Here is a 16,286-nt window from a genome sequence, read left to right on the forward strand (position 1 = left end):
AACTCCCTAGAAAGGCCAAAACCTAGGAAGAAACCTAGAGAGGAACTGGGCTATGTGGGGTGGCCAGTCCTCTTCTGGCTGTGCCGGGTAGAGATTATAACAGAACATGACCAAGATGTTCAAATGTTCATAAATGACCAGCATGGTCGAATAATAATAAGGCAGAACAGTTGAAACTGGAGCAGCAGCACAGTCAGGTGGACTGGGGACAGCAAGGAGCCATCATGTCAGGTAGTCCTGGGGCACGGTCCTAGGGCTCAGGTCCTCCGAGAGAGAGAAAGAAAGAGAGAATTAGAGAGAGCATATGTGGGGTGGCCAGTCCTGTTCTGGCTGTGCCGGGTGGAGATTATAACAGAACGTGGCCAAGATGTTCAAATGTTCATAAATGACCAGCATGGTTGAATAATAGTAAGGCAGAACAGTTGAAACTGGAGCAGCAGCATGGCCAGGTGGACTGGGGACAGCAAGGAGTCATCATGTCAGGTAGTCCTGGGGCATGGTCCTAGGGCTCAGGTCCTCCGAGAGAGAGAAAGAAAGAGAGAAGGAGAGAATTAGAGAACGCACACTTAGATTCACACAGGACACCGAATAGGACAGGAGAAGTACTCCAGATATAACAAACTGACCCTAGCCCTCCCCCCGACACATAAACTACTGCAGCATAAATACTGGAGGCTGAGACAGGAGGGGTCAGGAGACACTGTGGCCCCATCCGAGGACACCCCCGGACAGGGCCAAACAGGAAGGATATAACCCCACCCACTTTGCCAAAGCACAGCCCCCACACCACTAGAGGGATATCTTCAACCACCAACTTACCATCCTGAGACAAGGCCGAGTATAGCCCACAAAGATCTCCGCCACGGTACAACCCAAGGGGGGCGCCAACCCAGACAGGCTGACCACAACAGTGAATCAACCCACCCAGGTGACGCACCCCCCCCCAGGGACGGCATGAGAGAGCCCCAGCAAGCCAGTGACTCAGCCCCCGTAACAGGGTTAGAGGCAGAGAATCCCAGTGGAAAGAGGGGAACCGGCCAGGCAGAGACAGCAAGGGCGGTTCGTTGCTCCAGAGCCTTTCCGTTCACCTTCCCACTCCTGGGCCAGACTACACTCAATCATATGACCCACTGAAGAGATGAGTCTTCAGTAAAGACTTAAAGGTTGAGACCGAGTTTGCGTCTCTGACATGGGTAGGCAGACCGTTCCATAAAAATGGAGCTCTATAGGAGAAAGCCCTGCCTCCAGCTGTTTGCTTAAAATTACTACTTAAGTGGTTTTTAAGTAGTATTGATATTTTTGACAAATTTTACTTCACTACATTCCTAATGAAAATAATGTACTTTTTACTCCTTACATTTTCCTTGACACGCAAAAGTATTCGTTACCATTTGAATGCTAGCATGACAGGAAAATTGTCCAATTCATGGACTTATAAAGAGAACGTCCCTGGTCATCCCTACTGCCTCTGATCTGGCAGACTCACTAGTGCTTAGTTTGTAAATTATTTCTGAGTGGTGCAGGGTGGCTCTGGCTGTCTAAAAAAAGATATAATAATAATAAGGAAATAGTGTCGTCTGGTTTGCTTAATATAAAGAATTTGATGTATAGCATTTACTTTTACTTTTTCCACCACTGTTCTTAAGTACATTTAAAATCAGATACAGTACATTTAGACTTTTACTCAAGTAGTATTTTCCTCGGTGAGTTTCACTTTTATTTGAGTAATTTTTTATTAATATATCTTTACTTTTACTCAAGTATGACAAGGGGTTACTTTTTCCACCTCGGTGTAGACCTTACTGTGAAATGCTTACTTACAAGCCCTTAACCAAAAATGCAGAAAGAGTTAAGAAAATATTTACCAAATAAACTAAAGTAAAAAATTATACAAAGTAACATGTATCACAAATTGTCAAGAATCTTTGATAATATGTTAAATAAGAGACATGTATATACAAAGGAAATGCCTGGTCTTCCTTTGACTATTGACATGCAGAATTAAACAAATGTAAAATACTCGAGATGCAGCCCTAGTCCCTGAAGTTCATACTTTTGTCCAGTAGGTGTCAACAGAAACATTTTCAAGAGTATTTCAAGTGAAATCAACGAGGACAGATACAAAACAGATATGATATATAGATTAATTGGTCAATTCATATTTATTAACAATTACATTAGACACTACTGTCAAAGATTGATTTGATTTTATAAGGGGTAATGTGAACTTGCTGGTGATGTAGAAAATAAATCCTCAGTAAGGAGGCAAATGCCTTTTGAGTTGAAAGATAGAATGTTCATATCTATTTTCTTGAGAATTTGTTATGGGATTTTTAAGAATAATGACTAAATTATGTATACATTTAACGTAGAACTATAACTAAACAGAATACTACTCTGTCATTGTATGAATCTTATTATAATCATAAGATTGAATATAATGTGTGTAGTTTTAGTCAAGAATTAGAAAAAAGACTTTCTGTTCCTTGTTAGAAACGAATGGAGCTATCGTCAGACTGGCTGGAATACTGTGTTCCTTACAGGACATTCTGTCCCCACCCAGCGAGGGGAGGGACCTTGGGCTTGTAGTAGATTGTTTAACAGGTGGCAGACAATGTGAGAAGGCTTGTGAACTATATTGCCATTGTATCTGAGAGGAGGAGGGACATATATGACGAAATGTGAGGTATATAAACCAATGTACATGGTATTATGACCAGAGCTCTCTAGAATAAACGCTATTGGCAAATTTTGGTGACTGGTCTCTGTCCATTTTATGCAAATAAGAACCTTACAAATTCTTAGAAACAGACAGTGTTTTAATTGAATTGGTTAATGAACACATAAGAACTAAATTCATCTAACAGAATTATAAACCCTTGTGACAATATTCCAGTATGTGTTACTGATCGTTTTTTGAGACCTTAATGTGTAAGGAACACATGTTCTGTGGGCGTTCACAGATGGGCTGTCATTTAGGCTGCTTCAGCCACCTGACAGCATACCCAAGTAGCCAACACTAAAAAAAAATGCTGGGTAAGAAACAACACAATTATTTATTTATTTTTGGTAGCCCAGCGCAGGGTAAATACTGGACAAAACACAAGCTGGGTTATGTTAACCCAGACAGTTCCTCAGCAATGAGGAATCGTCCCAGAAGCGGCCTTCTTCCGGGTGGCCGGAATTGATTGAAACAGTCCGGTATCGGGTGTCGCAATCAAAATGAATGACTGCTCAGAATCAGCCAAAGTGCCGATTTTGCCTGCATTTTACCAAAATCCCCCCAGAAGTGGCCTGATGCAAATGTTAATAAATGTATATAAAATTACCCGATTCTGTCATATTAAATATTACTATTATACATTGTATACATACAAATTATACCCATCCACAGTGTTTGTTTTTTTACACCCCCTTTTCGTCATATCCAATTGGTAGTTACAGTCTTGTCCCATCACTGAAATTCCTGTACAGCCTGCTGCTCTGCAGGATGTTTCAAGGATGGGGTCCAACAAAGCAACAAGAGAGGCAATCCATGTGAGGGAGATTTTCACCTCCTACAATTCGACACCCTATTACCTACACACTCATGTCTCAAACTGATTGATGGATTGTGTTGTGCAGTAAGCAGGCTCAGGTGTATTACTGTGCCTCCTTCCACCTTCAAAGAATAGGCAAGAGGGCCAACCATGGAGAATAGTAAGACACTTAATTATTTGTTTAACTACGCTATATATTTTTGTCCTCGTGTGTCCGTTCATGTTTTTCAGCATAAAGTACTCCGCAGCCGCAGATTCCTGTTTCCCTTTAACTACCTTATTTTCTCAAGAACAGTCTCTCTCCTTCACTTCATCCCTCCTCTTCCTAAATCCTCGAGGTTATATCAGCTGTGTTAGTTTTGCATTTCACCTGATTAATATGAGTAACAATGTTAGAATAAAAAATAAAAACAAGGCTTAAACATGCTCTTTCTCGCTCTCTCACCTTCAGGATGACAAGACACTACTGTAATTGTGATGCACTGAGAGAATATTTGGGTAGCACGGTGATTCATTAATCATATCCCTGCTCCTATGTTCTTACCCCTTTCCCTTCCTGTCTTTTACACCTCTCTTGCCACCTCATCTTTCTTCCTTTCTCTTTATTATTCTCAACAGATGTGTATTGACGGACAGATTGAACTTGGATTTATAAAATTACAAATTATAATATGAATGCATGTATTTATAACACTTGGTCAATTAACTTCTTTCATTAAAGTGTTTCACATTCTCTCATTTGATGAAATACTACACCTGTCCTGTGTTTATCAGATCAATGCAGATGAAGGGCATTAGATATTGAGATTAACTGGTTTTAGAGTATTTACATGATGCATAGGAAGTGTAGTGTACTGTTTAAAACAAATATATTTCTGAATATATGAATTACAAATCAGCCTTTAACTAGTTAAATCCTGTTTCTAGTGTGTTAGTTACCATGTGTAACCATTGATGTCCCAGGACCAAGATTGGTAAACACTGTTGAAGTGTATGATTGTAATGCACACATGCAGACAGAGCATCATTCAAATACTGGAATTTGATACTCCTGGTATTGGATATGACTGAACAATTATCTCAAAGACATTCATACCCGAACTGCACCTTTATTTGACAAGGTAGAGTACATATATATATGCCATTTAGCGGAACTGCACCTTTATTTGACAAGGTAGAGTACAATGATCAGGGAATATATTAAATGTACAGTCTACAATATATATATTGTTTAACCTTTATTTAACCAGGTTGTCAAGGCCGGTGCTGGAAGAAGACCAAGGTGCAGCGTAGTGAATGTACATTTTCCTTTTTATTTCAAAATGTCACCAACCAAGCAACAAACAAAAAACCAACCATGAAGCTTACAGGGCATTAGTGCCACAAACAAAGGCAACTTCCTACCCTGAAAGGAGGAAAGGGGCTACCTAAGTATGGTTCCCAATCAGAGACAACGATAGACAGCTGTCCCTGATTGAGAACCATACCAGGCCAAAACATAGAAATACAAAATCATAGAAAACAAAAACATAGAATGCCCACCCCAAATCACACCCCGACCAAACCAAATAGAGACATAAAAAGGCTCTCTGTGACACAGGTAGGCCAGTTGAGAACAAGTTCTCATTTACAACTGCAACCTGGCCAAGATAAAGCAAAGCGACACAAACAAGAGTTACACATCAGATAAACAAACGTACAGTCAATAACACAATAGAAAAATCTATATACAGTGTGTGCAAATTTAGTAAGATTAGGGAGGTAAGGCAATAAATAGGCCATAGTGGTGAAATAATTACAATTTACATTTACATTTACATTTAAGTCATTTAGCAGACGCTCTTATCCAGAGCGACTTACAAATTGGTGCATTCACCTTATGACATCCAGTGGGACAGTCACTTAACAATAGTGCATCTAAAACTTAGGGGGGGGGTGGGGTGAGAGGGATTACTTAACCTATCCTAGGTATTCCTTAAAGAGGTGGGGTTTCAGGTGTCTCCGGAAGGTGGTGATTGACTCCGCTGTCCTGGCGTCGTGAGGGAGTTTGTTCCACCATTGGGGGGGCCAGGGCAGCGAACAGTTTTGACTGGGCTGAGCGGGAGCTGTACTTCCTCAGTGGTAGGGAGGCGAGCAGGCCAGAGGTGGATGAACGCAGTGCCCTTGTTTGGGTGTAGGGCCTGATCAGAGCCTGGAGGTACTGAGGTGCCGTTCCCCTCACAAGGCAAGCACCATGGTCTTGTAGCGGATTTCAACTGGAAGCCAGTGGAGAAAACGGAGGAGCGGGGTGACGTGAGAGAACTTGAACACCAGACGGGCTGCGGCGTTCTGGATGAGTTGAAGGGGTTTAATGGCACAGGCAGGGAGCCCAGCCAACAGATTGCAGTAATCCAGACGGGAGATGACAAGTGCCTGGATTAGGACCTGCGCCGCTTCCTGTGTGAGGCAGGGTCATGCGGATGACAGAGCATGAACCTACAGGAACGGGCCACCGCCTTGATGTTAGTTGAGAACGACAGGGTGTTGTCCAGGATCACGCCAGGTTCTTGGCGCTCTGGGAGGAGGACACAATGGAGTTGTCAACCGTGATGGCGAGATCATGGAACGGGCAGTCCTTCCCCGGGAGGAAGAGCAGCTCCGTCTTGCCGAGGTTCAGCTTGAGGTGGTGATCCGTCATCCACACTGATATGTCTGCCAGACATGCAGAGATGCAGATTCGCCACCTGGTCATCAGAAGGGGAAAGGAGAAGATTAATTGTGTGTCGTCTGCATAGCAATGATAAGAGAGACCATGTGAGGTTATGACAGAGCCAAGTGACTTGGTGTATAGCGAGAATAGGAGAGGGCCAAGAACAGAGCCCTGGGGGACACCAGTGGTGAGAGCGCGTGGTGAGGAGACAGATTCTCGCCACGCCACCTGGTAGGAGCGACCTGTCAGGTAGGACGCAATAGCGTGGGCCGCGCCGGAGATGCCCAACTCGGAGAGGGTGGAGAGGAGGATCTGATGGTTCACAGAATCGAAGGCAGCCGATAGATCTAGAAGGATGAGAGCAGAGGAGAGAGAGTTAGCTTTAGCAGTGCGGAGCGCCTCCGTGATACAGAGGAGAGCAGTCTCAGTTGAATGACTAGTCTTGAAACCTGACTGATTTGGATCAAGAAGGTCATTCAGAGAGAGATAGCGGGAGAGCTGGCCAAGGACAGCACGTTCAAGAGTTTTGGAGAGAAAAGAAAGAAGGGATACTGGTCTGTAATTGTTGACATCGGAGGGATCGAGTGTAGGTTTTTTCAGAAGGGGTGCAACTCTCGCCTCTTGAAGACGGAAGGGACGTAGCCAACGGTCAGGGATGAGTTGATGAGCGAGGTGAGGTAAGGGAGAAGGTCTCCGGAAATGGTCTGGAGAAGAGAGGAGGATAGGGTCAAGCGGGCAGGTTGTTGGGCGGCCGGCGTCACAAGACGCGAGATTTCATCTGGAGAGAGAGGGGAGAAAGAGGTCAGAGCACAGGGTAGGGCAGTGTGAGCAGAACCAAGTGTCGTTTGACTTAGCAAAAGGATCGGATGTCGTCGACCTTCTTTTCAAAATGGTTGACGAAGTCATCTGGAGGATTCAGGAGGGAGGAGAAGGTGGCAAAGATTAGGGTTAGAGGCAGCAGCTTGGAATTTAGCGTGGTAGAAGTGGCTTTAGCAGTGAGACAGAGGAGGAAAATGTAGAGAGGAGGAGGAAAGGATGCCAGGCATTTCCGCTCGGCTGCCCGGAGCCCTGTTCTGTGAGCTCGCAATGAGTCATTTAGCAATTAAAGAGTGGAGTGATAGATGTGCAGAAGATGAATGAGCAAGTAGATACTGGGGTGCAAAGGAGCAAAAAATATATGTATATATATGGGGATGAGGTCATTGGGTGGTCTATTTACAGATGGGCTGTGTACAGGTGCAATGATCGGTAAGCTGCTCTGACAGTTGGCTTTGGGGATGACAAGTGAAATATACCCGCAGGAGTGCGTGCTACGGGCGGGTGCTGCTATGGTGACCAGTGAGCTGAGATAAGGCAGGGCTTTACCTAGCAGAGACTTATAGATGACCTGGGGCCAGTGGGTTTGGCGACAAATATGAAGCGAGGGCCAGCCAACGAGAGCATACAGGTCGCAGTGGTGGGTAGTATATGAGGCTTTGGTGACAAAACGGATGGCATTGAGATAGACTACATCCAATTTCCTGAGTAGAGGGTTGGAGGCTATTTTGTAAATGACATCGCCAAAGTCAAGGATCGGTAGGATAGTCAGCTTTACGAGGGTATGTTTTGCAGAATGAGTGAAGGATGCTTTGTTGTGAAATAGGAAGCCGATTCTAGATTTAATTTTGGATTGGAGACGCTTAATGTGAGTCTGGAAGGAGAGTCTACAGTCTAACCAGACACCTAGGTATTTGTAGTTGTCCACATATTCTAAGTCAGAACCGTCCAGAGTAGTGATGATTTAGTTTTACTTGCATTTAAGAGCAGTTGAAGGCCACAGGAGTGTTGTATGGCATTGAAGCTCATTTGGAGGTTTGCTAACACAGTGTCCAAAGAAGAGCCAGAAGTATACAGAATGGTGTCAGCTGCATAGAGGTGGATCAGAGAATCACCAGCAGCAAAGAGCGACATCATTGATGTATACAGAGAAAAGGCCTGAAAATTGAACCCTGTGGCACCCCCATAGACTGCCAGAGGTCCAGACAACGGGCACTCCAATTTGAAACAATGAACTCTATCTGAGAAGTGGTTAGTGAACCAGGCAAGGCAGTCATTTGAGAAATCAAGGTTGTTGAGTCTGCCGATAAGAATGCGATGATTGACAGAGTCGAAAGCCTTGGCCAGGTCGATGAAGATGGCTGAACAGTATTGTCTTTTATCGATGGCGGTTATGATATCGTTTAGGACCCTGAGCGTGGCTAAGGCACCCATGACCCGCTCAGAAACCAGTTTGCATAGAGGCGAAGGTACGGTGGGATTTGAAATAGTTGGTGATCTGTTTGTTAACTTGGCTTTTGAAGACTTTAGAAAGGCAGGGTAGGATAGATATAGGTCTGTAACAGTTTGGGTCTAGAGTGTCTCCCCCTTTGAAAAGGATCTCATGCATAGTAATAACTACATGTATATACGACTTGCATCCTTTGCACAAAAATATTATATCCTACTCAATCCATAGGCTTCATTAATGTCATTCAGACAGTTTTTAATTTGATACAACTGGCTATGATAGCTGAGGTTCATAGCTAGGCTCTGAACTAATATGTATACCAAACGTTTGGTTCCATACACAGATCGGCTAGATAGCTAGCTACACATCCATAGGCTTACAGGTATTTTTAACCTCCACTAAGCAAGAACATAGTTATAAAGCAAGAACATAGTTATAAATAACTACGTTATTTAATCTATCTGCATGACAAATATCAGCAAGACAAGCTTACAAATTTGAACATTCAATTTGCAGTAAATGCTTTAGCTAGCGAGATTCTGTTTCACAAGATGACAGCCTGGTTTGCTGGAAGTTTCAGGAGTCCCTAAAACATTAAACAACTAGAATTACAATATCATACTAATGTCACAACGCCCATAAAGCTAGCCAGCTATCTGGCTAATGCTAGCTGTACAGCTAGCTTGCTAAATCGCGATATTTGTAAATTAACTTTATGATTTAAAGAAAATATAAATAATCGTTTGTCTCTACATTAACTGACATATTGCTCTCAATTGTACATTTTTTGCATGATTCGTTATGACGTTATAGTCACTTACATGTACTACCATCAAAGCATTTTTGCCAGCCATCTTTGCTGAAAAACGTCACTAGCCTTGGGTCGCGTAGAGTCAAATTCGTCATGGGAACCACTCGAAATGATTGGTCATCATCCAGCGGACACCGCTGGTGATTTGTACAGTTGGGAAAAGTTTATTTTTCACCGCCTCCCACGCCACCCAAAGGTGCCTCGCACTCTCCGCCTCCCTTCCATTGATTTGAATGGGAAGTGGTGTTTCACTGCGCGGCAGCCTGTGCTAGTGTATCATGACCGTGGTGGGTCTCCCGGGCGCACCGGTTGCGACACATATGGGTATCAAACCAGCATCTGTAACACCGCAGGTTGCACTGCCATGCAGTGTCTTATTGACCGCTGCGCCACTCGGAAGGTCCCATCGACAATTTTTTTAATGCTCTTGAATTGCCTTGCACAAAGTATCAAAATACTAAAATACTACTTAAACAGGAAAGACTCTTAAAGAATTTAATGTAAAAGTAAAACCAATTTGTTTAATCACAGTATGTATGGTTCTCAATCAGAGACAACGATAGACAGCTGTCCCTGATTGAGAACCCGACCCGGCCAAAACATAGAAATACAAATAATAGAACATAGAACACCCACCCCAAATCACACCCTGACCAAACCAGAGACATAAAAAATGATCTCTAAAGGTCAGGACATGACATTAGGAGACGGTCCTGGCGTTTGCCGGACTTTCTTGGGTGCCCTGAAGCCTTCTTTACGGGAATTGAACCGCTCTCCTTGAAGTTCTTGATGATCTGATAAATGGTTGATTTAGGTGCAATCTTACTTACTTTTTGTGCAAAGCAATGATGATGGCAGTTGTTTCCTTGCAGGTAACCATGGTTGACAGAGGAAGAACAATGATTCCAAGCACCACACTCCTTTTGAAGCTTCCAGTCTGTTATTCGAACTCAATCAGCATGACAGAGTGATCTCCAGCCTTGTCCTCGTCAACACTCACACCTGTGTTAACTAGAGAATCACTGACATGATGTCAGCTGGTCCTTTTGTGGCAGGGCTGAAATGCAGTGGAAATGTTTTTGGGGGATTCAGTTCATTTGCATGGCAAAGAGGGACTTAGCAATTAATTGAAACTCATCTGATCACTCTTCATAACATTCTGGAGTTTATGCAAATTGCCATCATACAAACTGAGGCAGCAGACTTTGTGAAAATTCATATTTGTGTCATTCTCAAAACTTTGGGCCACGACTGTACACTGCAATTTTAAAAGTTTCTTATATATTTTAGCATATTACATATTCTAATATAATATTAATAATATTTTGATTATTTATTACATATTGTAATAAACTGGTAACTATCCCAAAATTGGGACTTGTATTATCTCTTAAGGAACATATACACTTCTGTAAGCCTGATAAAAGCTTCAAAACTGTCTGAAATATAATTTTCTTTGAAATTATGCAATAGGAAAAGGGGGAGGGGGTAGAGAGAGAAGTAGAGGGACATAAGTTCATTTTACTATCTGAAATTGTATTTTCTTTGAAGTTTTACGATAGGAAGACAGGTAGGTGGGACATAAGTTAGTGCCAACCATTTTTCATGTGCTAAGAATACAACAGAACAGAGGAACAGCAATTACATTTACATCTCACAAGTAACCAAAAATAACAATATCTGAAAGCCACGTCCCAACTAAGCTATGCCTACCTTCTTATCTAACCCACTGGATCATATCTTAATAATAACACAGCATCAACAACCCAACCTTGCTCTTTTTTAAAGAAAACAACCCCACTAAGTTGACCAATGCCTGTAACCCAGCAGTTGGGTCATCCAAACAATTTTTGTAAAGTGTACTCATGTACTTAATCTGTCAAAATTGCACTTTTCATTGCTGCTTGTGGTTCTGTCAACAATGTGACACTTTTTAAAATATATTTTGCTCTTAAGTTGTTTCATGTCGGTCACCAGCAGTGGTTTAGTGCTGTGTCGTGTCTGTTCCAAAGTATTCCCACAAATAAAAAAAGAGATATATGTGATTGTGTCTCAAAGTAATCTAGGTATGAAATTATTATTTTTATGTTCCGGCCTGACCATCCATCCCGCAGCTAAGTCTAGTTGCCTACCACTGGCCTAATTTATAATAAGGTAGATCTAATTTGGTGTTTTAGGATTTTATAAAAACAGAAAATTATCCCTATTTGAGCCACTGTTTGTAAGCATAGACAATCTGCAATTTGGATGATGCATTGTATGTCCGTTCTAAAAATGATGCCGGTTAATTGAGAAACGATGACAAAATAAAAATGTGAAATTCACTCCGGTACCTACAAAAATAGCACTCGACCACTGGTCCCCATGTCAGGTCAGAGCCGTGCACTCCAGCCCCCTTGTTTTTTACTCTTTCTAAAAAACTAAACCTATCTCCATTCAATAGCGCATAAATGTAAGCTGCAACGGTCCTCCTGAGTTCCAGTCTGAAGCTGGTCCATAAGCTAAGGTTTCTGTACATCAATGTCCACAATGTCACTGAGCATAGAAAATACTGTAATTTACCATGTACTTTGAGTGTTTCACCATATGTGGTGAACACAATGAATCTACACAGAACAAAAATATAAACTAAACATGTAAAGCATTGGTCCCATGTTTCATGAACTGAAATACAAGATCCCAGAAATGTTCCACACACAAAAAAAAGCTTTTTTCTCTCAGATTTAGCCAAACAATGTGTTTACATCCCTGTTAGTGAGCATGTCTCCTTCGCCAAAATAATCTATCCACCTGACAGGTGTGGCATATCAAGAAACTGATTAAACAGCATGATCATTCCACAGGTGCACTCTAAATGTGCAGTTTTGACCCCGGCCCTCGTGGAAGGCGCCTCTGGAATGGAGGGCACCTCTGGAACGGAGGGCTGCACTGCAGGCTCTGGACAGGCGGGAGCCTCTGGTATCTCCGGGCTCGAGGGAGACTCTGGCAGCTCCGGGCTCGAGGGAGACTCTGGCAGCTCCGGGCTCGAGGGAGACTCTGGCAGCTCCGGGCTCGAGGGAGACTCTGGCAGCTCCGGGCTCGAGGGAGACTCTGGCAGCTCCGGGCTCGAGGGAGACTCTGGCAGCTCCGGGCTCGAGGGAGACTCTGGCAGCTCCGGGCTCGAGGGAGACTCTGGCAGCTCCGGGCTCGAGGGAGACTCTGGCAGCTCCGGGCTCGAGGGAGACTCTGGCAGCTCCGGGCTCGAGGGAGACTCTGGCAGCTCCGGGCTGGAGGGAGGCACAGGACTCACCGGGCTGGGGATACACACAGGAGACCTGGCTCTGGGAGCAGGCACAGGACTAACCAGGCTGGGGAGACATCCAGGAGGCCTCTTCCGTGGCCGAGGCACCGTATACACTGGACCTTGGAGGCGCACTGGCGGTCTCGAGCGCAGAGCTGGCCCCACCTGTTCTGGCTGGATGCCAGTTTCCACCCGGCAAATGCGGGACGCTGGCACCGAGCACACCTGCCTGTGAATACTCGGCTGAGACACAGTGCGCATCACCCCATAGCACGGGGCCTGACCAATCCCATACTCGCCACGGTAAGCACAGGGAGTGGGCTCAGGTCTCCAACCTGACTCTGCCACACTCACAATGTGCCCCCCAAAAAAATGTTTGGGGGGGGCTGCCTCTCGGGCTTCCTTGCCAGCCGTGTTCGTGTTTCTCCATTCTCCGTAGGCGGGCTCCGGCACTCTTCCTGGATCGATCCAACCACCTTTCTACCTTCTCCCATGTTGTCTCATAGTCCAAATAGCGCTGCTCACCTGTCCAGGAGTCCCTTTCACCACGCTGCTTGGTCTTTTAGTGGTGGGTAGTTCTGTAACGGCTGTTGGTGGAAGAAGGTGAGGACCAAAGCGCAGCGTGCTACATGTTCATGTTTGTTTATTGACACTGAACACTAAATACAAACATAACAACGAGAATAACCGAAACAGTCCTGAAAGGTGAAAAACACTAAACAGAAAGCAAATACCCACAAGACACAGGTGGGAAAAGGCTACATAAGTATGGTTCTCAATCAGAGACAACGATCGAAGGCTGTCCCTGATTAAGAACCATACCCAGCCAAAACAAAGAAATACAAACACATAGAAAAAGAAGATAGAATGCCCACCCAAATCACACCCTGACCAACCCAAAAATAGAGACATAAAAGCTCTCTACGGTCAGGGCTCATGTGAAATCCGTAGATTATTTCCATATGAACTGTAACTCAGTAGAATATTTGAAATTGTTGCATGTTGCGTTTATATTTTTGTTTAGTATAGCCAGATGCTCTGACGCAATATTAATATTAACATGAAATTAGATTTTTTTTTAAATAATTTCAAGGAATACCTTTCAGAAATGTTCATTTATTTTTGCTTTGGAAATTCATATTTTCTAAAAGCAAAAGTTATGTTTAGAAATAAATACAGAACACCAATATGCTTTCAAATTCACATTTCTAATCTTTATTTCACGGTCTTTATAAAATGTCTGCTCAAACAGACGTAGGAGATAGGCATCATATGTCCTGTTTTTTTCAGTTCTCACATGCACTGCAAAACAACCAATAAAAACGCAGCTCTCGTTTTATGTAGGCTGCAGCCTATAAAAACTGTATTTTCCTCCTCGTTTTCAGTCTTCACGCGAACATGTTAGCTTTAACATGTTATTGAAGTTGTGTGGTTTAAGCTAATATAATTTTTACAAATGGGGACCATGCAACCCGAATCTTTATTGATGGGTGCTGGATCTTCCATGGCCGTCACTTCGCATTGGAAATCGAATGAGATGCTCAACTGGTCTGTGGTTACCCAGGGAAACGCCACTGCGCTTGGCGATATGGAGATGCCTGCGAACCCGCGTTCGCATTATGGACAATTCTCTCCGTCTACCTCGGTGTTCTTGGCCGTGCTCATGACGCTTCTGGTCTTCGCTACTGTGCTAGGCAACGCACTTGTAATATTAGCCTTTGTGGTGGAGAAAAGTTTGCGAACTCAAGGGAACTTTTTCTTTTTTAATTTGGCCATTGCCGACTTACTCGTTGGTGAGTGCGTAAATGTGTTGCGTGAGCAAATGCATTGTGTGCCACTGTTGTAAAGGTATACATACTGTTGTGCATGATTCATAAGCAACTGCTGCCCATACATATTTTCTCTCTGTAATAATGTTCTATATTGCCAAAATATTTTAAAACGCGTTTCATACGCTTGTTTAATTAATAGTCGTGCGTAACATTTGTGTTCCATCCCACCTGCAGGAGGCTTTTGCATTCCTGCGTATATCCCCTATGTCATTACCGGCGAGTGGAGACTCGGACGAGGTCTGTGCAAGATATGGCTGGTGGTGGACTATACTTTATGCACGGCATCAGTGTTCAACATCGTCCTGATCAGCTTCGACAGATTTATATCTGTCACCAGAGCGGTGAGAGCATTTACGCACGGTTATCCTTTCCTGCAGCAGCTTTCTTTTTCAACTGCCTGCTAGTGATGGGAGTAATGACATATAAAGCCATATCAAAAATGATAACTGAAATATTTTATTTAGTGCACCAAGAACCTGTGTACACTCCATTTTTAAAAATGCCACCATTCCTTTCTGTCTGTATCAGGTGAGCTACAGGTGTCAGAAAGGTGTGACCCGGGAGGCTGTTCTGAAGATGCTGAGTGTTTGGCTAGCTGCTTTCCTACTCTATGGGCCAGCGATCATTATCTGGGAGTACATCGCTGGTAGTAGCGTGGTGCCCGACAAAGAGTGCCACGCAGAGTTCTACTTCAACTGGTATTTCTTGATGACAGCATCCACTGTTGAGTTTTTCACCCCATTTGTTACCGTCATGTACTTCAACATCAGCATCTACATCAACATCAGGAGGCGGAACCAGGTGAGGGATGAGCAGCCCGTCGAGGGGCCTGGGGACAGTGAGATGGAGGGCCTGAAAGCTGGAGTTCAGCATGTATTCTTCGTCAGACCAGTGGACGGTGAAGCTCCAAGGATCCCAAACAATGCTGCCAGGTTAGGAGGTATTCTATCTACTGCTAAAGTGTCAGCAGTAACTGGGAACAGCAACAATGAGACAAGTAAGGACCGCAGTATTCTGGACCTTCCTCCACTGCAAGTGGGCGATGTGGTCCAGCATTCCAGGAGGACGCGGTTCCAGTCAGCGGAGCCCTCGTTCAGTAAACAGCGCAGCCGGTCTGAAGTAGCTGCCAGTCGTTTCCGTCTCTCAAAGGACAAGAAGGTTGCCAAGTCCCTGGCAGTGATTGTGTGTGTATTTGGCCTGTGCTGGGCTCCCTACACACTTTTAATGATCATCCGTGCCGCGTGTCATGCCCAGTGTGTCCAGCACTACCTGTATGAAATCTCTTTCTGGCTACTGTGGGTCAACTCCTCCATCAACCCTGTCCTTTACCCGCTGTGTCACACTAGCTTCAGAAAGGCTTTCAAAAAACTGCTTTGTACCACCAAGATTAAAATTCAGCCACAGTATATGGAACAAATGTATTAAGCATGACCAATTTGCACGGACAACTATGGCCTCGTTCTGACGGTTTTACACTTGATCAGTTGTCTCATGTCAACGTAGGTGGACAGTTCGTATGAGTGTTGCACAACACTGGGTACAGATGGTCAAAATGAATAGTCTTGTATTTTTGTGTAGTATGTGCGTGTTTGCAGATCTTACAACGTGTATTAGTTATTTTAGAACACATGTAATGTCTGTTTTACGTTGAACAATAAATACATGCAGCCACTCACCTCCACTGTTTATTTTCCTGGCATCTACTTTAGACATCTGCCACCAGTGTTCAAAACCTTGTGTAACACAGTATGTTAGCCTTTATATAGTATAGGCACCAACTCTTAGCTTAATGACAAAGAAACATGTTGCCAGCTGTGAAAATGATTCCTCTGGCCACCAACGAGAGACTGTCTCCATTGAACAGTCACC

General features: G+C 43.8%; 1 protein-coding gene across 2 annotated transcripts; it reads left to right on the top strand.

Moving 5' to 3' along the window:
* Positions 1–13,930: 13,930 nt before the first annotated feature.
* On the top strand, positions 13,931–16,092 carry LOC124035088 (histamine H3 receptor-like). 2 transcript variants are annotated; one of them, XM_046348506.1, is made up of 4 exons: positions 13,931–14,378; positions 14,592–14,758; positions 14,946–15,115; positions 15,206–16,092. In XM_046348506.1, exons 1-4 carry the CDS (start codon positions 14,042–14,044, stop codon positions 15,840–15,842), a joined length of 1,311 nt encoding a protein of 436 aa, XP_046204462.1. In that variant the 5' UTR covers positions 13,931–14,041; the 3' UTR covers positions 15,843–16,092. The 2 variants fall into 2 exon arrangements, with proteins under 2 accessions (XP_046204462.1, XP_046204461.1); XM_046348505.1 differs by having other exon boundaries at positions 13,939–14,378; positions 14,946–16,092.
* The last annotated feature ends 194 nt before the right edge of the window (positions 16,093–16,286 follow it).

The sequence above is a fragment of the Oncorhynchus gorbuscha genome, linkage group LG05, assembly GCF_021184085.1.
Source record: "Oncorhynchus gorbuscha isolate QuinsamMale2020 ecotype Even-year linkage group LG05, OgorEven_v1.0, whole genome shotgun sequence".
Taxonomy (NCBI): domain Eukaryota; kingdom Metazoa; phylum Chordata; class Actinopteri; order Salmoniformes; family Salmonidae; genus Oncorhynchus; species Oncorhynchus gorbuscha.